General features: G+C 45.5%; 3 protein-coding genes across 3 annotated transcripts; 1 reads left to right on the top strand and 2 right to left on the bottom strand.

The window, feature by feature from the left end:
• Positions 1 to 1,729: 1,729 nt before the first annotated feature.
• Positions 1,730 to 8,188, top strand: LOC146198426 (uncharacterized). Its single transcript, XM_084591896.1, has 3 exons — positions 1,730 to 1,850; positions 4,247 to 4,445; positions 7,636 to 8,188. The coding sequence occupies exons 1-3, from the start codon at positions 1,730 to 1,732 to the stop codon at positions 8,012 to 8,014; spliced, it is 699 nt and encodes a 232-aa protein (XP_084448022.1). The 3' UTR covers positions 8,015 to 8,188.
• A 2,449-nt stretch (positions 8,189 to 10,637) lies between these two features.
• On the bottom strand, positions 10,638 to 12,636 carry LOC146198425 (uncharacterized). The gene is made up of 3 exons (XM_084591895.1): positions 12,304 to 12,636; positions 11,492 to 11,752; positions 10,638 to 10,793 (listed from the first exon to the last, which is right to left on the bottom strand). Exons 1-3 carry the CDS (start codon positions 12,634 to 12,636, stop codon positions 10,638 to 10,640), a joined length of 750 nt encoding a protein of 249 aa, XP_084448021.1.
• Positions 12,637 to 15,483: 2,847 nt separating this feature from the next.
• Positions 15,484 to 22,496, bottom strand: LOC146198424 (uncharacterized). The gene is made up of 3 exons (XM_084592590.1): positions 22,105 to 22,496; positions 17,939 to 18,404; positions 15,484 to 16,250 (listed from the first exon to the last, which is right to left on the bottom strand). The coding sequence occupies exons 1-3, from the start codon at positions 22,262 to 22,264 to the stop codon at positions 15,959 to 15,961; spliced, it is 918 nt and encodes a 305-aa protein (XP_084448716.1). The 5' UTR covers positions 22,265 to 22,496; the 3' UTR covers positions 15,484 to 15,958.
• Between the last annotated feature and the right edge of the window lie 1,317 nt (positions 22,497 to 23,813).

The following is a 23,813-nucleotide window of genomic DNA, read 5'->3' as shown; positions in this document are numbered from 1 at the left end:
TTCAGCGCATTTAATGACAACAATATAGTTTACATTATTGTTATGCAAAAGAGCACAGGGGACAGCTGAGATGATGACCTAGTCGGTGAAATTTGATTTTTTTACTGCTGCACCGTCAATATGCACAAAATCCTCAAGTCTAGACGCTTCATTACAGCAATGGGAGTTTCTCGAAAATCGGCGTCACTAGCATTCCGAAAGAAGCCCGCTTTCCAGAGGCAATTCCTGATCGTAAATCGATGAGCTTGGAGGACAGAGGGAACAGTGATGATAGAAATGAAAATATTGCAGATGTTTGCGTTCGCCGCCAGTGTCGTCTGGCGTCTCTCACTGCATTGCTTCTCTAGCCGAACTTTTCGCTTTTCACCGGTTCCTAAATCATTACACAGCTCGGCGTGCATCATTCATGGCGAGACTGGAGAAGCGAGCGCCCTACAACGTGATATAGCAGCGGCGATGCTCAGAGCGAGTCCCGAAGCTGCGACTCTCATACCGCGTCAGAGGGTACGACATCAGATGGCTGAAGGTCAAATCACGCCAAGCTTGATATTAGGTGCTGTACCAGCTGTACCTCAGAGAATAGAGCTCTCGCTCTAAAAGAAAAACTTACACTTCAGGCGCGTACACCTTAGCGACTAGAGCGGTTACGTGTGGGGCACGTGGCCTACGGAGCGATACATCGCTTGGCGCCTTTTCCACGAATGACACGCTCACTAGAAGTAAAAATTATCCGAGATCACTGCAAAATCTGCACTGGAGAAATGCGCAAGCCTGAGCGTTGCTGTGTTGTCCGCAAGATGGGTAAGCGGGATTTCGCGAGTGACATATACTGCGCATTTCCTTTTCTGTAAGCCTATATTATAGAACGCCAGTGAACTTTGATGCGCTCAATGAAATGCTGGTTGTGTTCAACAAGGGGTGCGCGATGTACCGTGGCAGCCGCAACGCTCAGGCGTTCGCATTTTTGCATTGTAGATTCTGCAGTGCTCTCGGAATTTTTAAGACTGTAGTTGATTGATACCCTCTCTTTACCCACTTTCCTACCATTTTCACTGCTTTGTGCACTTATATCACGCCCTTTCCCGCTCGTTCATGTTTAAACATTTCATATTTCCCATTACCGGAAGTTAAACCTACGTCACCGGAAGTCGAGTATTATGTGACCCCCTTTTGGCGTCGACATTACCCTTCCCGGCTATTTAGACATTTGTTTGACTTAATTGGCTCTAATTATTTACCTAATTAACTTACATCAACCACTTAGTCACTTGCACACCTTTCTTGGACGCTGTATTCAATGATACCATTATTTTTTCGATACACGAACTAGTTCTTTTCTTACAGCTTCGATAAGGTTACGCATACGCGAAACCCGCCTACGTAACCATACAATGCTTACGCATTAATAATGTTCATGATCCATCGAATGATGCTTCGGAAAGTCAGTCTTTTCTCATCTCCTGCGCCGCCACAGCATGCAAGCGTTCCTGGTGCACAATATTTCTGTTTGCGTGGCAACGAGCAGTATTGACCTTCACAGCATCGGTTTCGCAGACTTCTGCGGTGGACTAGAGCAGTTACGAGCACGCATTTGGTGACGTCACGCGTGACTTCTGGTTGGGTAATGACTTGATGGATGCGCTCATTACGGGAAAGAACATAGTGCTATGCATAACGCTCCGCTTACTCGTGGACTGGAGCGTATATCGACTGTAAAAGGTCGGCTCCGATGACTATTACTACCGGCTTCGCATGGGGCCATACACGGGGTTCCAACCAAAAGTCCCCGGGACAGTCACTGATGGACCACAACTACCAGCCGCTCAGCAGCGCAGACCAGGACCAGGAACGTTGGAAAAACGTATTTGATCTCACTGCATCAGGGATGGTGTCAGCCTTTTAGAATGCCGTTTTAGAATGCGCCTCATTTTCAAAAATTCCATAAGTTGTCTTCTTTCGCCGGTTTCAGGCAATTATTATTTAATTGTAATTGCCTTAAGCGATCGATTAGTCTATTATGTGCGAGCATTCATTTTTTACTTTAATTTACTTCTCGGATATCTTGCCCAGAAAGCGGGAACACAAGCCTCCACTCCCACCAGCTGTCAGAAGCGCTTCGGATAGTATGCGGAACGGCGCATGCAAGGCATGCAGATTGCACCATCGTGTTGCGCTAGTAGTAGCCGGTTATTGTGTCAGCGCTCAGTAAGAAAAAAAAAAAAAACTGCGATCCGCTCTGTTGGTTCAGTAAGATTACATAATGGCAGTGTCTACGATGCTCCGTGGAACGGTGGCAACACTAAGCTGGCAACGCGCGCATACTGGAACCCGTGCACGGTTTCTTATTTAATCTTCTCACTCCCTTTTACAATTTTTCACAGCCGTGCATGGCATATATCATATATCCAACCGGAACCATTACACTTGTTAATTGCCCCCCCCCCCCCCCCCCCCCCCCCGTTCTCCTTCTTCTTTTCTCGCTCTCGCTCTGAGCTGGGTAGTTAATATGCGACACTCAATTGGTTGAAATCTCATGGCTGGCGCAGTTTCCACCTTCAGGTAACAACGCAAAAAAACATGGACGGGATACAAGAGCAAGAACACACTCTTGCGTCGTCCCGTCCATGCTTTTTAAGCTGTTACCTGAAGATGAATAACCAACAAGCCCAAGCTGCTGTTCTGGCAGTTTCCAAAGTTTTCTATTCCTCACCAAGCGCAAAAAAAAAAAAAAAAAGAAAGAAAAAAGAATAAGTGGGTATCATTCCGGCGCAGCACATTCCGGCCCACTTTGTGCTTATGCTCGAAGGAAATATGTGTTTGCAATGTCGTGTGATTTTCCCCCCGGGCAGCTGTAGCTTTGAAATTTGCATACTAATAAAGGCAGCTGTACTCACAAGACCGCCATTATTCGTCTCGCGGCACGCGTCATTCGGCCTAATAGGTCGCGCATATTCTGTGCAAATTATTACACGCAGAGCGCTCTTTTTCATGGCGACTGTCTTTCGGCAAAGCTCACAGCCAGGGATTGAAGGAATCCGAGCCGCTAGGGGCGCCCAACTATCCAGCCTGGAGATGCTGCGGTTTCCTTCACAGTTGGGGTACGGAATGAGGTGTATGCTTTTTCGGAGGGTTTTAACTGTCATTCTTGCATACGAGCAAATGGCCGTAGTAAATGGTAAGTATATATCGATCGTTCATTCGTGCTAATGAAGAAAGCTAATCTGTTTTTCCGTAATTCAGTGCCGAGTTACGTCTTGGGAAAGTGGAACGAGAAGGGAATAGTAAAGGCCAGCATTGCCGTAACTATAGTATAGTTAACAAAGCAGCAAAGCATGCTGCACACCACGTATACAACCGAACAGACCAACTGCAAAGTGATAATTATCGAATCGGCCACACAGTGAAATTTTAAATGATCATTCAATAGGTTGAATGGCTACAAGATCCGTTAAGAGATAGGAAGCGTGGATCAGAGAAATCACTCGAGTTAACGAAATTCTAGCGAAAATCAAGACGAATGGGCATGCGGGACATGTAGTTCGAACGAGGATAATCGATAGTCGCCGAGTTTAACAAATTGGATCACAAGAGAAGCCAAACGTACCAGGGGACGGCAGAAAGTTAGGTGGGCGGAAGAGTTTAAAAAGTTCCCAGGGGTCAAGTGGATGCAGCAAGCACTGGACCGTTTTAATTGGAGGAGTATGGAAGATGCTTTCAGCCGTCAGTGGGTACAGTTTGACTGCTGCTGCTGCTGCTGCTGCTGCTGCTGCTGCTGCTGCTGCTGCTGCTGCTGCTGCTGCTGCTGATGATGATGATAATGATGATGATTATGAATGGCTACGCGTAATGGTAATCTCAGTAAACTGGACTTCCCATATCAAATGGTAATGACATGAAATTTTGGCGCCTTCGCGAAAGACAAGTTTTAATGCCTGTGACCCACACGTGTAGTACGTAAATTCGTCTGTGCCTTTTACTACTGGTGCACATGAATTGTTGAAAGACTATGCTTCTAATGTCAGCTTTCAGACACAGGAAACTAACAGACTTGGATCCATTAGTGCATTTTGATCATTTACCCAATTGCACCTGGTAGAAAAGCGTCCCTCGAAGGCAATGCGGAAAGCTAGCAAGTCGAACAAGAAAGTGGAGCAGCGCATTTTTGTTGTTTCCTTCAATAAATTAGTTCAGTTGCTTGGCATTGCTGCGAGGAAAGACAACTTTTTTTTTCCATGCGTTTCCGCAGCTCAGTCTAACATAATCTGTTTGGGTTCGGAAAGCTTCACCCTGGTGTTTGGCAGTATCCTCGACGCGTACCGGCCCACTCTGGAGAGGGACGACCCGCTTTTCATAGGAGACGGTGACCGCCTGGGACTAGTCGACCTGCGTCGTGGGAGAGTGCACGGGCTGAACGGGACCTACTTCAGGGACACCCTCAGGGCAAGGTGCCCAGGATCGCCGCACTTCTTTTCCTGCATGCGTAGCTGCTATAAAGTTGACGGTTACGGTGCGATGTAGTATCAGATTATTATTGTTCCAGCGTACCAGTCTGTGCATATTCAACACGAAAGCGCTAATCAGGAGCCTAGAAAAATTGTGTAACACATTTATGCTTGACAAATAATGTAGCAAGCGCTGGAGACGACGAAGCCGAGAGGTGCGAAAAAGAGGAAGAAGCGCGCTGTATAGTCCAAGCGATATGCCTTGAAACTAGCGTGCGATTCTATTCATGGTTACATAATTTCATCAGGCAGATTCTTATGCTAGGTGGGACTTGATTGCTTTTTCTTTTCCTTTCTATTTTTGGCAAATTCTAGTTAAAGACTCATATTTATCTTAATACACCATTTCTCGACCATATATAGTTAGTATCAACAATGTACCTTTGCCAATTCCCCGCCGTGGGCATGTGCCACCTTCACCGAAGCCCCTGGGCTGCACCTGTGGTACTTGTGAAAAAAACAGACGACACACTACTTTTCTGCATTGACTAGCGTAGATTGAACAACGTTACAAAAAAGATCTTTACCACTTTCTCAGAATCGATGACGCCTTAGATCGCACGTGCAACACAATGTATGTACTTCTCCTTGTGTTGCGAAAGTTGCGAAATTTTTCGTTCTTCAATTTGTAGGCGGCATGGAGCACCAGAGGTTCTGATTAGAGACAGATGAGCTGCATTTTCTGCAGAGCTCGTCCATCATATCCTTATTCTTAGTCGCACCAATCATCGCCGGATGATTGCATACCACCCCCAACCACACGGCCTGACGGAACGTCTAAACAAGAACATTGGAGACATGCTGTCTATGTACGTGGACGTCGATCACAAAACGTAATACGAAGTCTTGTCTTACGTAACATTTGTATATAATACCGCCGTTCAGGAAAAGACCAACATGACTCCTTTCAGCCTCGTTTACGGACAAGAAGTGACGACCACGCTCGACGCCATGCTACCCTATGTAGACGAAAGTCCAAATGACGATGTCGCCTCTTTTCTACAGCGCCGAATAGCTAGCAAGGGTGCGAATCCAGCAACAGCAAGGTCGAGATGTAGAACGCTACAACCTGCGGCGACGGACTGCAGATTATCTTCCAGGTAACCTTGTCTGGGTTTGGTACCACATTCGTCGAGGCGGACTCAGTGAAATACTCTTGCGCCGTTATTTCGGTTCCTACCGCGTTCTTCGATACGTTGGTGACTTGGACTAGGAAGTTGTTTCTCATGAAGAACCAGAGCCCCGATGTCCCAAGTGTTCTGAAGTGGACGTGGTCCGCCTGAAACCTTTTTTATGCTCGATCACAGTGACTACTATTCTTTCTGCCCTACAATTAAGATTAGCATTGGGTCGATGCTTCGCGATAAGGAAAGGGGGTGGGGCGGGGGGGGGGGGGGGGGGGGCTTATGCAGCAAGTGCCGAAGACGACAAAGTCGAGAGGTGCAAAACAGAGGAAGAGCTTCTCTCCAAGGCTGAGCTCGACCACCTGACTGGGACTCCCCTGATGGGGCTGTGTCAGGTAGGTCACCGCCGCTTGCGGCGGGGACTTACCTGCCACCGAATTTTTATCTGTTGTAGGCCGTCATTGCACCCGCCACGGCTTCGGGGGTGGACGACGGCTGTTGTTGTGGCGCGCCTCTTTCTCTTCCTCTTCCTTTTCTTTCTTCTCTATTTTCTCTTCTGTCCGATGGAGGCGAAACGAAGAGGCATCCGTGTGCTGTGCGATGTCAGCGCACGTTAAAGATCCCCAGGTGGTCGAAATTACTCCGCAGCCCTCCACTACGGCTCCTCTTTCTCTCTTCCCACTTTCACTCCCACCTTCCTCCCTTCCCTTACGGCGCGGTTGAGGTGTCCACAGAAAACACGTGAGACAGTTACTGCGCCATTCCCTTCCTATAAATCAATCTCTTCTGTCCGCACGAGGCAGCGGAGATAGCTCAGCTACAGAGCCATTAGCAGGCCCGTGCATTTTTTTTTCCTTCTTCCTACTGCCACAACAACAACAATGAACCCCCTGAGCCCTGCCTCGATACAACTGTAGCGTCCTCGTCTACGCGACAACATATCACGAAGAATTCGTATGACGCAACCGTTCTTTGTGCAGCGTTCAGGACGATGTCATGCCATTTCGCTTCTCGTTTAACACCCACTTACCAGTAAAGTTGGAGACTAGTTTGCGATAGGGATTCGAACCGACGATATATGCACCTCCATCGTGTGCCGTTAATTATAAGTGGAGGTGTCCATCGATAATTGGGACAGGATGTGCGCCTTTCCTTTCCCTCAAAACCAAGAGAAAAGTTCAACTACGGCTCCTCTCTCTCTTTCAACTTTCTCTCCCACCTCCCTTCCTTCCCTTACGGCGCGGTTCAGGTGTCCACAGAAACAAGTGTGACCGATACTGCGCCTTCTCTACCGGTGAACCAATTATATTATTATTATTATTATTGTTATTATTATTATTATCATTATTTAACCGTTACCATATTCTTTGGCAGTATCTCAGTCCTAAACCATCAAGCTAAACAATGTCAAATCAGGCCAAAGTGTGCTTTAAATTCGGTTGTCTAATCGTTTTAAGCGGAGATAAACTTCGGATTATATGTTACGAAGGCGTGAATGATGAGGGTATAAGTGTGTCTTGCCTAGCCGAAAAAAACGACAACAAAAAATGACCTCCGAATGCTTATTTTCATGAAAAGCGTTCTCACTGAGCAGCAGTTAAATGCGATAGTTCGGAAAGTGGCACGGGCGAATGCACCGTCGCCGGCACACTTCACTCGAAAGAAAGCCTCACGCGAGCCGTCTTTAAGGAAAAAAGGAAATGCGTCTAGCTTTTTTCTTTTTTCGCAGGAAAGAGGAGCTTTTCGATGGGGCTGGAAAATTTCTTTAGAGTTCCGTCTACCTCGACACGGGGACTTAAGAAAGAGTGCGTCTTGATAGCGGTTGTCACTCGCATGCGAGCTAACCAAATGATCCGATGGGCGTTTCTTAGTGACCTTGACAGCTCATGCGAGGTGGAGATGATCTACAGCTCTTACCATTAGCTTGCAGTGTTTCTTTTGCTGCTGTTGCCATTTCAAGAATAACTCCTTCTTACTACCGTCTTTTTTTTTTTTTCTCGATCCAACAGATGCAACGAGTCGCACATGGACCTGTTATTTCCACTCAGAGTGGAGAAGCCCCGGATCGTCTACGACGTTCGACAAGCGATTCGCGAGTTGCCGCTCCGGGGTGAGGTACACATAACCATGGATCTCATCGAGCTAGACATCGGTATTCTAGCCGCGAAGAAGAAGGGGCAGAGTCGCCCACTGGTGACGCATCTGGACATCTCAGAGATGAACCGGTTCGGGATCACCTTTCACCGAATGGGTGCGTTGGGTGCGATGCTCAACCTGGCCATCGAGACAGCTCACAGTGTGTATGGGCAGCCATTGGAGGACTTTTTCGAGATATTGCTGTGGAGGGCGCTTCAGCGATACGCTGATAACAATCCCCTCCCTATTTAAATTCCGTGTCGGACGGTGATTTTACTACCGATTGGTGGCAAGTTTAAAATAAAGCTTCCACGATGCAGGCTGGATAAAACTGGGCCTCGGCAGGAGCCTAGCTGCTGTTGACACGCGACTCCATCACTTTTTTAGATCTCAAGGAGGAAGAAAAAGTTTATTTTGCTTTGTTGTAGTGGCGATTGTTTTTTTGTGTACGGTTGTCTCGCCGTTTGTGAAAAATGCGTGAAAGTATACATGTATAAAGACTATGGCGTCCTCTATGCTTCCATCCGTAAAACTTACCTGACTTGAGACATGTGATACAAGTAGATACTAAATAATTAAGAAATTATGCTTGCGCCGACGTGACGACAACAGGCAAAGATTATATTTCGTGCACGTTGCTTCATCACTGTCACCGCGTGGGTGCCTACAAGTGTAGTAATCAAAAGTGTGTACAAAAATTCATTTTGTGACAGCCAACTCTGAGCGATTTTCTTTTCTCTTTTTTTTTTTTGCATAAACATTGAACCTTCTGCTCCTTGCTCATACCTGGGATCAGAAACAGCACGCATGTACTCCTCCAATATGTTAACTTAGGCTTAGCACCAATTAGACAACTTTTTTGCTTTTTACTTAGGTGCATAGTACGTAATTGGACAGTGGTTTCCAAACATGGAGCTATGGTTAAGTAGATTGCCAGCTCACAAGGAATCAAATACCAAATCCTAGCTGGAGGCGGCAGTAGAGATCTCCACACGTACATGTGGTAAGATGAGGTTATGAAACATAATGGTGTGTGGGGTTTCCATAGCAGATGCAAATCGAAGACCAGCATTTGTGTTGCAGCACATCAACGCGGTACGGATGATCAATACTGTATAAAGACGGGTTTCCTGGAAATTGCCATCGTGAGCGACGTAAGGTTCTTGTCCCTGTTCGGGCGCTCAAGGGCCATAAATATTTCCACATCATTGAATGAGGTCGCTTCCGGAACTAAGTACATGTATAATTCTAGCTAGACATTTCTGCTGAATGTACCTAGCGCTTCAATAAAAGTGCAGCGTAAAACCACTAACATGAAACTTGCCATATATCTAAATAGTTTTTGACATAGTCTGACAAATTAAACGCAGTAGCAGGCCTATTTTTTTTGAAGTCTGCATTTTTATCTTCTAAATGCGTAAATTTGCGCTCTACTACGTTTATTTACGACTTCTGAATAGCATCGACGCTGAAGCAAAGTCCGCTACCTATACTTTCTTTGCTCATGCGTCATTATACATACACGAAAACATATTTAACTATAACATCAAGGTCAATATTTCAGGCATACTTACACCTTAATATTGGTCCCCTTTACACACGAGGACACCATCTCAGACCATTTTTAGTAAGGCTTCCCGACTACCTTTATGCCTTGGCGTGAACTAGTACACGAAAGTATTGTCTTGTTCTTAATATTACCAAATCGATATTTGAGGATATTTTTGGTGAACAGGAGCTAGGTGTTATGAACTACTCTGAGCCCGTAGAATATAAACGGTTGATAAATTAAGAAACAATGCACACCAAACCAGCTCGAGCACGACGCTGTCACCGTAGAAATAATGCTTGAAGTCTTCTGAGCCCCTTTTCTCCTTCAGCATGCATTGTTAGCAGTTATTCATGTCCAAGTCCGGCTGGAAGTGATCGAACCACAAGAACCAGCATATTACCGAGTTCGTGTCACGCATATGGCAGAGTATAGCGTGACTGCGCGTTGGCCTTTTATTCACAGATCAAATATCGTGAGATAAAATCGTTCACAAGCATTATTAACATGAAACATTTGTTTATTGTTTCCGATTTCTTATATATACAGTGCTGAAGATTCATCAAGTTACTCAGGACTGCTTTTTACTCGGACATAATCTCCAAAAAAATATAGTCAGAAATAAACTTTTGCAATAGATGTTTGTGACCCTCATGGTGAATGTAGCCAGGATACATTTTTTTTTGGCTGTCAGGCTCTGTGATGGAAGCGCTGCCATCACAAATGTTTGAAAAAAAAAAAAAAAACAATCATAACACGTACTCTGCGCACTCAACTTTGTAGCGTGAGTCGCATGTTCGACGCTCAAGCAATCGGCGTTTGAGCAGCAACATGAACAGATACATATTATATAGTACAAGTAACAAAAGCTTTTTAGACATGTTGGATTACTTGCATAGGTTTCTACAAGATGTCCTCTAAGACGTCTTGAAGATGAGAAAAGTGAGTATATGATCAAAGTTAGAGGACGGCTACACGATGTACCAAGATGTCTAGAAATGTCTCATCTTGTCACAACATGGTCCATACGTTTAGCAACTGTGTCAGGAGCCAGTTGGGGTGTCTACAAGACGAGTTGTTTATCTTGGTGACACGCCTCATATACATCTAGTAGACAAGTTGGTGTACAGCGGCCTTCTTACCAAATACATTGATGGTTAGGTACGTTGTCTGCTGGATCGTCAGTCTATTTGCAAAGAGGTAGAATCTGAAATGCAATGCAACTTCAGAAAAATATTTGGTAATTATCCTCTTGGCTTTCTCCTGCAATAGAACTTGTTCTCCTAGTGCGCATCTATAAACAAGCGATCTGGGCGTCGAGCTCGCTCAGAATGGCAGCGGTGCTGTCTCGAGGAACTGCTGCATCACGCGTATCATCAGAACCCTGAAGAACTCCATCAGAGGCATCGGCATAAGCTGGTAGATTAGGCTTAGGCCGGTAGTCAGCACCGACGTAACAGGACCCATTCCGGTCAGCTCCATCTGCAATAGATGTACGCCACCATTTCACGCCTCCCCAAGGACAGTGCCTAAAGCGAACATGGAAAGAGCATGGTAGATAGATGACCACAAATTACGAGTAGTAGAAAGTCTCCATGCATGCTGACTTGGTTTTTATTTCATGTGGAAGAAGCGTTTGAGAGATAAACGAACGATCGCATGTGGGCGACGTATCACTCGAGACACGCTTTATGCTATAAATACGTACGAAGATCCTATTTTGTATTACGAAGTAACGGCGCTAATTGGCTAAACCTTCCTTTTTTTGGTTGTTTTTGAATGAGGACAGACAAAAAAAGGCAAAATAGAATTCTTATCTGAAAAATGAAATATGCACAGAAAATAAAATATATAACACACCTAGATGAGAACATACATAACAGAGAGTCCATTAGTACGGATGTGCTGTAGGCGTCACTATATAGCATTGCTAATTACGGGAGCAGTCTGTCACTTCTTTTCCTCTTGCGCCGCCAGAGGACTCCACCATAGGAATTTAGGGATGTTTAAATGCATTTCCTCCTATCCGCAATACGAGACACTTGCGTGGTAATGTCGCTCCCTCATTTTCACAAATTAGCTGGCTGAGTCTTGATTTTGAGAAATTATTGAGAGACGTCTGTGACCGCCACGCAGGCCTGCATATGACGGTCGTGAGTAGTTTTCATGCAGCCTCGCACCTTGAATCCCTGCGTGGACCAGAAGTTGACGTCGGCGATGTATGGCTTGACGGTTTCGTTGCGAACCTTCGGCAACCGCAGGACCACGTTGGCACCGAAGAGCTCGAAGCGCGCCTTCAACTCACCAGACATGAGTCCGCCCGGCAGTTCGTAGTCGAACACAACGTCCGGGTTGCGGATGCCCACGGGGAAATTGATGGTGATCCAGAATGGATCCGTGCAGTCCACTTCGATTTCCCCGTTGAAGAACGCCGTGTGAACCTGCACTTCACGAATTAAACTTCATGGAGCTGAGCTTAACTGAATTTAACACTTGGTTATATTGGTCGTTTTGCTAATTCTTTTTTTTTTCCGCTTTGCACGGACTGTGTCACCATGTTCAAAGTTCAGCGCCAGGTAGTGTGCATGAAAGAGACAGCGGGCATGGTGCGAAATTTCGATGCAAGCCTGAGTGCTTGGTGATTCTCGGCAGCGATAAAAGAAGGAAAGTGAGTTATTCTTCGCTATAGGGCCACTGGCAAAATATAGTGAATGCCTTTTGAAGTATTTTATAGTGACATCAAGATTTAACCAATGCCGCTGTAAAAAAAATAAATAAATAAAAATTAATTCCCACTTTTCTTGGTTTCAGTTACTGCTGGTTTGTTTTGCGTGCATGTCTTAATGAGCTCCATGTTCCCAGCCGTTGTCTGAAATCAAAAGGGAGTCAGGCAGGAGTGTAGTGCATGTTAGGAGGCCTATTAAAAAGTCCAGACTGCAAGAAAAGAAATAAAAGAGGAAGTGAAGAAATAGACTATCCCACGTTTGCTCACATTAACTCCCCGGCCATTCTTGAGCACGATGACGCCCAGGTTCTGCTTTCCGCCGATGTAGATGGGCTCGTTCTCCTTGATTCTCTCTCGGTTCCTCTCGAGCAGCGTGTTGACAAGCGTGGTTACCACAGAGTTGCCCAGGCACAGCAGCTTGCCCTGGCGCCGTTGCCTCGAGAGCGGTGCGCCGTCGTGTCGGACGCCGGAGCCATGTTCTGGATGATGATGACGATGATGGCTTCCGGGCAGTACATCGATATTTTTGTGACCTCTGCCCAGGGACCAGCCAAGCGAGGCTCCTCGCACCAGCACTGACACGGCGGTGAACGCGAGCATCGCCAATCGAAGAAGGCTTGTTCTAGACATGGATATTGCTTGCTTCCTGCATAATGCATGTCACTATATACAACAAGTGTTTCTTTTCAGTTGCGAGAAATCTGATGTTCTGACGAGTTCGCTACACCATTTGACGCCCTGTGTCCGCCTAAGCAGTGGGCCTCCCGTATTTCGATTACATGCACTTCATATCTGCCAAGACCAAATGTACCAGGGCTTCATCACCACCGGCTTAAATGGCTTTGACACTCTTTGCTCCAAAGGATAACGCAGTACTCAGATTGCAGTATTCCCAACGCTCATTTTTCTGCTTTGAATCTTATACAGATTATATTAGATGTTGTACGCTATAGTTTTGTATGCTCTTTGGTTCTTGGATGTTTCTTGTGCACTTGCATGTATGTAAAATACAAAAATAGACTGTAGTCGTGTTAGAATGAAATCTGAACTGTGCCAGTGGAAACAAAAACAGAATATTTTGCTTGTGTACTATGAGCTACAGGGTGCAAATAGCCACCTTCATGTCTCTATGTGAAGCATCTATCGAAGTACATATTGATAAACAGGTTCGAAAGGAACATCTCGCTGCTAAGTAGAAATGTGCTTGTCGCGTTCCATTCCGGCCTGACTGTACAGAGAGAATTTAGCACAGCTAGGTTTGAAGTGCCTATCAAAGGAAAGGTACAGGTACTTACTTTTAAGCTGCTGATTGAACTGAACGTGACAAAGATGTCAACTGCGGACGTCTGAGAAGCACGATAGCAGTCAAAGCTCCAGGACATCAGGGAATCCGCAGGTTAGCGTTGAACAAAGCTATTCCGCTTGAGCTCGTGTGTCTCGAAGGCAAAACGACAAAGATACAAGTAAAAATAGGAAAGGGACAGTGAGGGTAATGGCGCCGAAATTATGACCAAACAAATGAAATTGGCAAATCGATGCCGTGTGCGTATCGACTTGAACGAGCTTAATATATGACTGTGGATTCAGGTGAAGTCTTGTCGGCTCACGAGAGTATTGAATGCTTATGAAAAATTCAAACGTGTATTGTATGGAGAGCCTGCGCATTAAGGTCAACTAATGCACAGCTGTACAAACTAATCATCCTCAGGAGATTACTAGGACATTGAAAGCTATTTCCCCCCGCTTATTCCTTCTTTTCTCTCTCTCCTTATTGCTTGCTTCCCGTCTTTCTTTCACGGGTAGGTAGTACATAGCACCTGTTTTTCAATCACATGAGGGTAGTTATCGGCGTTCATGCGTTGCCAGCTAGGGGCTCGCTTCATTTCTGAGTGTTCGACAAACGAAAGTCTGGACTACAGCCGAATGCTTCTGATACTGTGATACGTTGTGCGTGCAGAAACGCACAATTCTATTCATTTTAAGGGGAACTGAAGGCATTTTAATCAGTTTTAAATCATAAATCGTAATGCGTTGTTGGTGGTGGTATGGCATTCCGATAACGTGACCAGCCCGAGCGCTCCTCACGCGCCCATGGCCGCTTCGTCGTCTCTGCTGCCCGCGCGCACAGCGGAGGTAGTGCGGTACACTCATAAAGCTTAGATGAAAAATGAAATCACTGCCTCAAAACCGGGCTGCGTGCACATCATTAACAAGAGAACGATATGACACGAGATCTAGATTCAGAACATAAGCGCTCACATCACAGATCACCAAGCAACTTTCGTCGTGCTGAAAAATCCTTGAACGGAAGACATGCTTCCAAACATAAATAAAAATAATTTAGATAAGCGGACTAGAATTTATATTTGAAAAGTCTGAATAAAATGTCTGAATACTTCAATCAGCAATAAAAAGACTAATATTTTTTATTAAGTTACATAAATCATTCACAACAACAGCTGTGCTGTAAAACCTTTCACCAAATATAGTAATAGTTTTGTGTGTTTTTGTTTTACACATGGGTTTTGGAACACGCGCGTACTCTAGGCTGCAGTAAAGACTGCAGCACTACAAAATGTGCTAGAAATTATCAATGGCGACAGTCCGTAAGCAAAATTTAACGTAAAGGATAGTGTGGAGCATGATGGGAAATGGGATGTAAGGAGAATAAGCATACTGCTTTAAAGCGGTCACCACAGAGAACCTTCTTTGCGTCGACGCGTATTTTTGAACATTCGTGTGTTATTATCACTAAGCTGTCAGAAACAAATCAAATTTTACCAAGCTCCTGATTGCAATCGGATTTTGCTTTGTCGATATAGAGTGCAAGAATAAATAATACGCTCTAATTCTGCGGGCTTCTCTTAGGAAGAATGGAGGAAGAAGGCAGCTAGACAAGACAACTATAGTTCCCACGGTGATTATTATTGCCTCGTGTGGGTGTCGAAGCTAGGTAGCCTTGCCTATCTACTTGCCGCTACCATCTAGTATATTACGCGCGCTGCTCTTCATTTCATGAGTAATCAAGCATGTTGCTAAAAAAAAATGGCAGTCTCCACAAGAAAACGAGACGCAGCCTACATCTTCCCCTGGCAAAATTTTTCAGCCAGCGATATTCAATAGCCATTGGTGAAGGACCACAGCAGCGATTGCCAGTGGTATAGCTGCGGCTTTTCCGAGTACTCTACATTGCTAAATGCATTGCTCGGGCGATCTTCTTGCTCACAGTCAGGCAATTTCCAATTGGACAAACCATACAAGCCTCGCAAAAGCAGAACTGCATGGCCACGGGTCTGCGTTAAAACTGCACAGCTTCATCTGGATTGCTGCTGAGGCGAGCATCAAAGTGTGGCACTGGTCATCCGGATACTCTTTGTGCATCCAAGCTGTGCGTATATGGGCATTCGCTGGAAGCACACGCCAAGAAAAAAAAATCTATTGGTTCGTTCACTCAGTTTTATTTTTAAGGCACCTGCCTAGAATACAGCCGATATCGAATCCTTATTTCTTGGCAGAGGGTTGTCTAAGAGGTTGTGACCACCATGGTCTCTACAGATCACTCCATCACCCTATACATTTCAGGCTCGCCTCAGGGGTTCTGCGGTTAGAACGCCCTGCTAGAAGTGTCTGGATCGAATCTGGCCGCTGCGGCTGTGCACTTTGCAATGCGGGGTTCCTCAATGCCCCGAATAACATTGGAACTTTAAACCCCATGAGCCACAAGCCATCTTCGCTGTCAGATTATCACAGATCATGCGATTACAAGCGCACCCCGTACACCAAAAAGAGCAGCAAGAGAGAGGCAAATAGCCTTGGGAAGCATCTTGTGCAAGTGAAAACCAGAGCAAATTCGTCTAAACTTTACACTCGCACAGATGTCTCTGCTTAAGAAGATGCTATTATATCCGGACTCTCTACATATCTACACGGGTATAACGAACTGCCTCCTGTAGTCGCAAGTGGCCGGCTCTTCGCGGCGGTAGAGAATGTTCACATATGGAACAGTCTCCAGAGCCATCTTGTGGTCGATGCCGTGACCTTCCCCGGCGCCGGCCAGCAGCAGTCCCGTGAGGCCCTTCTTGTGGAAAGGAGCAAAAGATTCGAGCAGGTGGTACACAATGCACTCGGCGATAGCTTCCTCGTCCGCATATACGATCCGCAGGAGGGCGCGGCCACTGATGTCCGTGCTGACCACTCCGTAGCCCACGGCAGGTCTGTGATGAAGAACCGAAGACCAAAAATCAATAAAAATATTGCAACACTTCGGCGGGGTCGTCTAGTACGCTTTCGCACTGAGAACATAAAATGCGCAGTTTATACTGTGAAAACCACTTCCTAATGAAGAATGTTCTAGCTACAAAGGACCCTTTTGCCCGGACGTATGTTTCCCAGGGAAAACTTCGTCCTGCTCAAGAGCCATCTGTTTAGCTTTGTACACCAAACCGAAAGATGTTGTGGCGGCGGCATGCCGGGACCACTATATATACAACGTCAAATAAAGAAGAAACGCGACCGTGCAATTTATTACTATAATTACTAATTCCATAATCAGGAATTCTCTAATTGAACATACACTAGTATACACTCATAAGATAACAGTTTACTTAAAGACCAGACATCCATGAAAATCCTCACATGCGGGCCTTCAAGGCCTGCGATAAAGAAAATTGATTTCAAGATATATTGGTATAGCGTGCCTGGATGGCGGCCCAAAAGTTTGCTGGTTCGAATCCGACTGAAATTTATGAAATTGTTGTGTAGAATGAAATTACACTTTGATGATAGTTTAGTCGTAGGAGACATGCTCGAAAACTCAATTAAAAGTAGAAAAACTTCCAGTTGACATTAAAACCTATATTTTCATTGCAGACGTCCGCGCATATTCTCGGCACATCGCCGGTACCGCTTCTCCCGTTCAACGGAAGCCTGTAAGTTACCTCTTTAAAGAGCAGTTAAAGTTCACTTATCCGGAGCATAATTTCAACGTTAGCACATGCCCGATACGCCAGTCTCTTGAAAGGGCGTTATCAGCGCCCTTTGCTTGACCCGTAAGAAAGTTGTGGGGAGAAAGAAGGCGCGACGTAGCTGTAACACTTGGTGTGAAGCAGTATAGCTAAATTAGCGCTCGGTGTGGAGTACCACAACCGATGACTGTGGATTCGAACTGCTCGCAGCATGCATTATGAATTACCTTTAGATGCCCCGTATACGCAAGTACACTTTGCTGAGAAGCCATGATTTCTACAGGGCTCGGGTTGTTACTAACTCAAGTTGTCACATTAAAGAGCCACAATACAACATTTTGGGCGAGTTGGTTACATACATTCATTATTACAGCGCAAGGACGGCACGGAACAAGAGGAAGACACAACAGCGCTGTTGTGTCCTCCTCTTGTTCCGTGCCGTCCTTGCGCTGAAATAATGAATCATTAAAGAGGAATAAAAATTGATAGTTTAAGACTTGGGTAGCTTATTAAACATTTTTTATTGGATGCCTGCATCGTCTTATGGCATTACAGCAGGGCTGGGTGGATATTACAATCATAGAATGAATTCAAAACAATGCACATGAACAAAATCACAAAGTTTCACAAAGCTTGTGATACAGTCAAAGCGTAGAAAAAGGTATCGCTACTGTTGATAGCATCATTGCTGTCTACTGTTGATTTCTGTGTCATTTCACTACGTTGCTTCCAATCACATTTCTAACTAGAAAAAAGAATGATATACACCTGCTCAATCTCTTAGTAAGAAATTTTCCACGTGTTAAAATTACTACATAGTAGCTGTATGTATGCTACTTGAGAGTCGGGGACAAATATCAGGGCCAAGGAATTCGCTCGCCTCGATTTGTCGATTGATTACCAGTTAGAAGGGAAAGAGTCTACGCGAGTTCACTCACCCGCTGTCACCGTCACGCCGAGCGAGTACTACGGCGTTCCCCTTCTCAGCCAAGACCAGCTTGACGAATCGCTCCCTCCTGAATCCGAACACAGCCGCATCGTAGTCGACGATCGCTGAGATCGCGTCGCCGTCATCGTCAGGAGACAGCTGGTCCGGCAGCCGCGACAACTGGATACCATCCACATTTCGAGGTAATGAGGACATATCTGCGGGCCCGGGCCTGATGTAATGGATGCGCTCGGTTGACACGGCCTCGAAGCCGAAGCGTCGGTAGTACATTGCCACGTGGAATCCACCGCAGATGAGGAAGGCATTCCTGTCGTCTTGAAGACGTCGCTCGACGGTCTCCCGCCAAAGCCTCGTGGCCAGTCCTGACTTCTGGTGCTCAGCGCGAACAGTGTGTAGCATCACGTACAGAAGGTCTGGATGCAAATCGATGGCTGCACAGCTTCCATGCACCTGGCCTGGTATGCAAAGTGGCAAAAAAAGGAGAATGTAATGAGAGCAAGGATATGATGCGCTGAAAGTCGCATGCCTCCACAAAAGTGTCTTTAAGGCTGCCGAACGCTGTGACCTCAGTACAGCACAGCGCCCGTCCTTCATCACCAAAACCGGGAGCCAACAGAAACCAGACATTCTACCGTGATGGGGAACTGTTTCCCATTGTAACTGATGAAGTGGATTAAAAAATGAGGCCCCATGACGTCGTGGAACATGGGGCTGGAGGAGCCATTGTGTCCGCTACCGAAGATCTGCCGGGACCGGAGTGAGCTCGTCTAGCACCTGCAGTCATTTCGTGTCACTGGCGTGTGCCGTCAACGAGAGCAGCATATGTATTGCGTTCATAACGTTATTCGGTGTTGCAATACCTTGCTGCTCTTGGATGTGGACCGGATCAGGTTCTCGCGTTTAGTCAGCAGGAGGCTCAGGACTTAGTTGCACGGTGTCTTCACTGGCATTAAGGGTGTGCAGTGCTTGAGTGTTGATGACAAGTTCACTTGCGGTTTTCGCCTTTAAACCCTATTGTGAGATTGTTCTAAATTAATAATAGGCTTGGGACATTGGGTGCGCAGTAACTGCCTTTTTTTTTCATTACTGTGTAAGAATTTCCGGTAGTATTGACACATCCGCAGCAACTACGCCATCTTCGTCCGTGGTACGACTCCCATCTTAATGATCACTGCACTTCGTCAATCTCGCGAGGTTGACGACATCATCGCACGTTAGCTATCTTTCTCCTGGTGTGCTGTCGTATTTTGTAATTTCTTTGAGCACCTCCTGTTCTCTCTTCAGGCGAAGACAGGTATTCGAGGCAGCCTCATGAGTGCCATGGCAGACACCACACTTTCGGGCTACTGTCCGCCAAGTGTCGCCGCTGTTGGCTCAGGACACTGCCGACATACGATGGTGAGATTGCATACATACGTTATTCACGTGCCTGATTTCGGACATGCCTGGTACAGAAGAGGCTTTTGAACAAAATATGGCTGCCTAGATGCCGTAAATGATGTCGGCCGTAGTGTCGACGCACTGAAGAACAATGGAGCAAACACAGCTACTCCTTAACTTTTCATGCTACTCAGACTTCTAAGCACGCTCCAGTACTTGACGTTAGCGGTGACGATACGGCTGCAGCGATTCATTTTCATATCTTCTATCGACCTCAGGACGCGAGCCTCCAGGAGTGCAGGCGCAGTTTGCCTTTTGGTGCTGTTGAGGCTACAGGTGGGAGCCTCGGGGACAGAAATGAAATGAGCCAGTGGCCCTAGCAACGTGGTGTTGGTAGGCATATCGAGAAGGATTCTCACTTCTCAGAAGGTTCTGCTTGGCTTTCTTGCTGGAGTCTCTGATCAATCTTTCAGCCGAGGAATTATCGTTAGTGACCGAGTATATCACGGTGACCTGGCAACTTGCGTTGCTGGGTTGACAGAGACGCCTATTCTGGGCGGCCACGACAGATTCACCGTATTCAGTATGAAGTCAATCAGCCTCCGATTCCATCACCGCCAGATTAAAAACATGAGAGCTAATAATATTCGACATGCAATGTGAATAATTATTCTAAATTTTTGCTTTTAGTATCTTATAGTGTTTGGTATATGTAATTTTAATTTTCTGCCAGCTAAGCTTGTTAGAGGCGTAAAATAAAATAAAATCTTAATGACTTCTTAAAATTCGACGAATGACCTGAGTGATTATGAGGCTGAATGGAAGCTGGGCGCTGAACTCTCAAAGCAAATGCGTTAGTCAAGTCGCTCTGCAGAATTCTATGCCGGCCGTGAGCGTGATTTGCCGATCGAGCCGATGAAAACGTGTGTGATTACATATTCTTTCAGAATGGGATCTTTCCTCTCAGGCAGGTCCATGAGGCGCAAGCCAAGGCACAGCGTTTGGACACAGTGAATATGGTAGACTATAAGCGTCTCCGATGTACCATGTGAATAGGATTTCGACCACACCATTGCATTACCGCAGAGTATAGCAGCAAGATGTTAATCGTAACTGAAATACGCCGTGAGCGAAACTGGTCTAATGTGCAGCGCAAGCTTCGAAATCAGAGTTTTGAAAATTCTGGCGCCAGTGTTTCTCTTCGACGAGGAGTACAAAAAAACAATAAAAATGAAAACAAAATTTCCTTGGTCCATGGCATTGCCCTTAGAGTAACCACAATGTTATCATCGCTTGAGTGAGGCACGAGTAGTTTTTGCAAGGAAGTAGAGGAAGAGTTACGCAAGTTTCCAGCGCAATCAGAAAGGGTGGGAAGTGTGTGGTCTAAACAAACACTTCTTTTCTAACCACAGAGGCAGCGATGCGAGCTAAGACAGTGGGCTTTGAATGCTGATAAAGAGAACAATGGCTGAAGACAGGCAATCGCTTTCAACAGCAAGCACTTGCAACGTTGAAATGGCCGCGCTCGCGAGGGCATCGTACGTATCGGTTGAAACTAAGGCCTTCAACTTATAATTTTAACACTATGTTGCTGCAACGTATTGTAAGTTTAATTTTAACGATACTTTGTTGCAAGTGAATCGCAATGCATTATGTGTTGGCGCAGACACGGTGTATCGTTACATAGCAGACATCAAGTAGCGGAGAAGTAAACAAATAACGGGCACTAGTACCCCCCCCCCCCTCCTCCCATTCTTGCCATCTGCATATTCCATAATATTCTTATAACATTTTCTGCAGCAGTGTTGATTAGTTTGTGAGCGTATATAACAATGCGCGTATAGAAAGAATGGTGATACCACTTTTGCGGTTTGCTGAACTGAGGGCTGCTGCTATTACAAAGTCATTTGCACATGGTTATATGAGCTTGCTGTTGAGAATGTGAAGTATACAGCAAGAAAGCTTTTGGGGTATGTATTAAATCTCATTATCTCTAAATCTGAACCGATTTGTAAACATCATAAAATAGTAGGGGTTAGTTTGAAGGTTGTGAACTTAAGCATGCTTACTTAAGACGAGTAACTTGGGAGTTTTAATATTACGTGTTTTCGCTATCATCTCTTTCATCAAAGCCCTCCTCTCGCCTCCCTTTCACCTTGAAAATGCACAAAATCGGTCGTGATACCAATTATTGCTATTGAGTGCGTTAGTTTTCGTGCCAAGGACTAGAATGACTTGAGAACTCATTTCATCTGTTACGCCCGAATTGAGTTCTGTTTTCGCTTTGCGTACACCTGTGGCATTTATTTTCAGGTTGCACGGGAAACATAACATTACAGAGAAGAGAGCGGCGGACGAAACTGACAAAACGTGTCATCCGAATGACATTCCGCGGCGTTGCAAAAATAGTGTGCGGCACGTGACGTCCCCTGGCAACTGTACATGAGACCAGTGCTTTCTGGCACGAATAGACGCGCAGATTAACATGGTTCGCTGTGGACTGTTAGCGACAAAATACGTAATTCAAGCAGTTTAGCCTCGAATAGCAATACCTCGCCTCATAATGGAACATTCTGCTTGGCTAGGATCACCAGAGATCAAGGTTTCAGCGGCTGGCGATATGGCAGTTAACCAAACCATTCACTTTCCTCAGGGGTGCCCAAACCATTCACTTTCCTCAGGGGTACGGATCAGGGGCGCGGATCGAGTAGCATGCTGAACTATGTTGAGGAACAAACAATATATAGCTAGCAGTACAAAACGCATGACTCTTACCGTCCTCGTCAACAGCGACGTAGATGCCGTCCGGGTCACACTTCATATACGTATCCAGTGCTCCGATGCCCATCTGCTGACCATAACTCCTGCGAAGCTCAATCACGCCTTCTTTGTCCTGTTCTCTCATTGGTCGAATCGTAAACTTTTCGACCGCCATTTTAGTTGCCTGACTAGAAAGCGGCTTTTAATAAAGCACGTTCCTTGTAACTTTTTCAACCAGAAGCAGTTGCTCCAGTTGTCGCACTGCTAAGACCCCTAACGAAGATTGAGAGTTGCCAAGGACGGCCTCCGCACTTGCCAGCTTTTGGGAGGAAACTTTACAAACGTTGAGATTGGACGCTTTCGCCTGACGGACGTACGATACCGCAAGCAAGGGCGGTCAGCGCGAGGAGTGGAGAATCCGGAGTGCGGTTGGCGATCGCGAAAAGGAGGCACGCGTCGTCGCTCTTTAAGCAATCTTAACTCCTTATCGCGCAAAGAGCAAGTGGAAGTTTTATCTGCCACCGTGCTTGCCCAGCGCGGTACATCCGTGAACACGCTATCAGGTAGCAGCGGTAGCGATAGAAAAGCTCCAGCACGCTGAGTGCTAACTACACACAGGTATCACTAGCCTCCGATAAGGAGATCTTCGAGGGTACGATTACAGGTCACCACTGCTGACTTGTTGCATTGATCGATTTGAAGCAAAAGTGATTACTTACGTGGCTTCTAGTGCGTCGCCATATTGTCTGTATTGTCTCATTTTGAACATCCTGTTGTAGTACATATTGCGAACATACAGTTGTTCCTTCCTATTTTGCTGTAGAGTTTGCGCCGTCAGCCAAAAAGCAAGTAGTGATATGTGATAAGTGAAATACGACATGTAATTCGCTTGACTGGCTTGACCGGTTATTGTGACAGTGTACCACACTATCAATTTGCGCGTAAAATCTAAGATGACACTTTTCTCTAGAGATAGGTTAAGTCTTTCTCGACACAAATATGCATACCCAATAAGTACCGAACGTTGCAATCTCGCTTCCCTTTTGGATACATCACACCTGATGTCCATATGCAGATGGCGCACGTGGATACCGAAAATGTGTTTGAAGTTCTTTGAATAGGCCAATTAGCACAAGAGCAAATAATGTGGGACTTAACACTCCTCCCTGAAGAACCCTACGTGTAACAGGATGATCTTTCGTGTCACCTTAAGTGGTGACTGATTATGCAATAATATTATATATTTACTATTGCGAATGCGACTCTAGAGAGATGGGGCGCGAAGAACTGAAAATTTTAAAAAGAAGGATAATTATTATTTGAATCAGGAATTCAATCTGCCACCTCATCATGGATGGCATTTAGTTGCGTATGTTGTCAAATGAAAAAGAAAAAAACAACACAAGAAGATAAGTAGCGGGAGGAGAGGAAACGGTGAATGAACTTTGCAGAAACATTTCGAAAGAGTGCTGACTGTCCGAAAGTATATATTCATTAGAGAAAATGAAATAAAACGTCGTCGTGAATTTCTTTTTCGAAACTGCCATCACGAAAATGAAAAAAAAAAGATGAAATTAGACAATAATCTCGTATATCAAATCGCGCAAAAGAAACTTAGAAGTAATGCAGTCATTCTCTACGCATTGATTACTTTTGCTTATTACATCGCCCAAGCTGCGCACACAAGAGTTCCATCGATTGGGCCATTATGGCAAACTTTCCGT

The sequence above is a fragment of the Amblyomma maculatum genome, chromosome 2 (genome assembly GCF_055883805.1).
Source record: "Amblyomma maculatum isolate TAMU_Amacu chromosome 2, ASM5588380v1, whole genome shotgun sequence".
In the NCBI taxonomy this organism is placed as follows: domain Eukaryota; kingdom Metazoa; phylum Arthropoda; class Arachnida; order Ixodida; family Ixodidae; genus Amblyomma; species Amblyomma maculatum.
Note: the sequence above shows the minus strand (reverse complement) of the source record. Positions and strands in the feature narration are given on the sequence as shown.

Coding starts and splice junctions, on each gene's coding strand:
- LOC146198426 (XM_084591896.1), top strand. CDS start 1,730: ATGACTATTACTACCGGCTTCGCATGGGGCCATACACGGGGTTCCAAC. Junction 1,851..4,246: donor CGCAGACCAGGACCAGGAAC/GTTGGAAAAACG, acceptor GCGTTTCCGCAG/CTCAGTCTAACATAATCTGT. Junction 4,446..7,635: donor AGGGACACCCTCAGGGCAAG/GTGCCCAGGATC, acceptor TCGATCCAACAG/ATGCAACGAGTCGCACATGG.
- LOC146198425 (XM_084591895.1), bottom strand. CDS start 12,636: ATGCTCGCGTTCACCGCCGTGTCAGTGCTGGTGCGAGGAGCCTCGCTT. Junction 11,753..12,303: donor AGAATGGCCGGGGAGTTAAT/GTGAGCAAACGT, acceptor CGTGAAGTGCAG/GTTCACACGGCGTTCTTCAA. Junction 10,794..11,491: donor GGTCCACGCAGGGATTCAAG/GTGCGAGGCTGC, acceptor CATCTATTGCAG/ATGGAGCTGACCGGAATGGG.
- LOC146198424 (XM_084592590.1), bottom strand. CDS start 22,264: ATGGCGGTCGAAAAGTTTACGATTCGACCAATGAGAGAACAGGACAAA. Junction 18,405..22,104: donor CGTCGCTGTTGACGAGGACG/GTAAGAGTCATG, acceptor TTTGCATACCAG/GCCAGGTGCATGGAAGCTGT. Junction 16,251..17,938: donor CGGCGTGACGGTGACAGCGG/GTGAGTGAACTC, acceptor TCTTCATCACAG/ACCTGCCGTGGGCTACGGAG.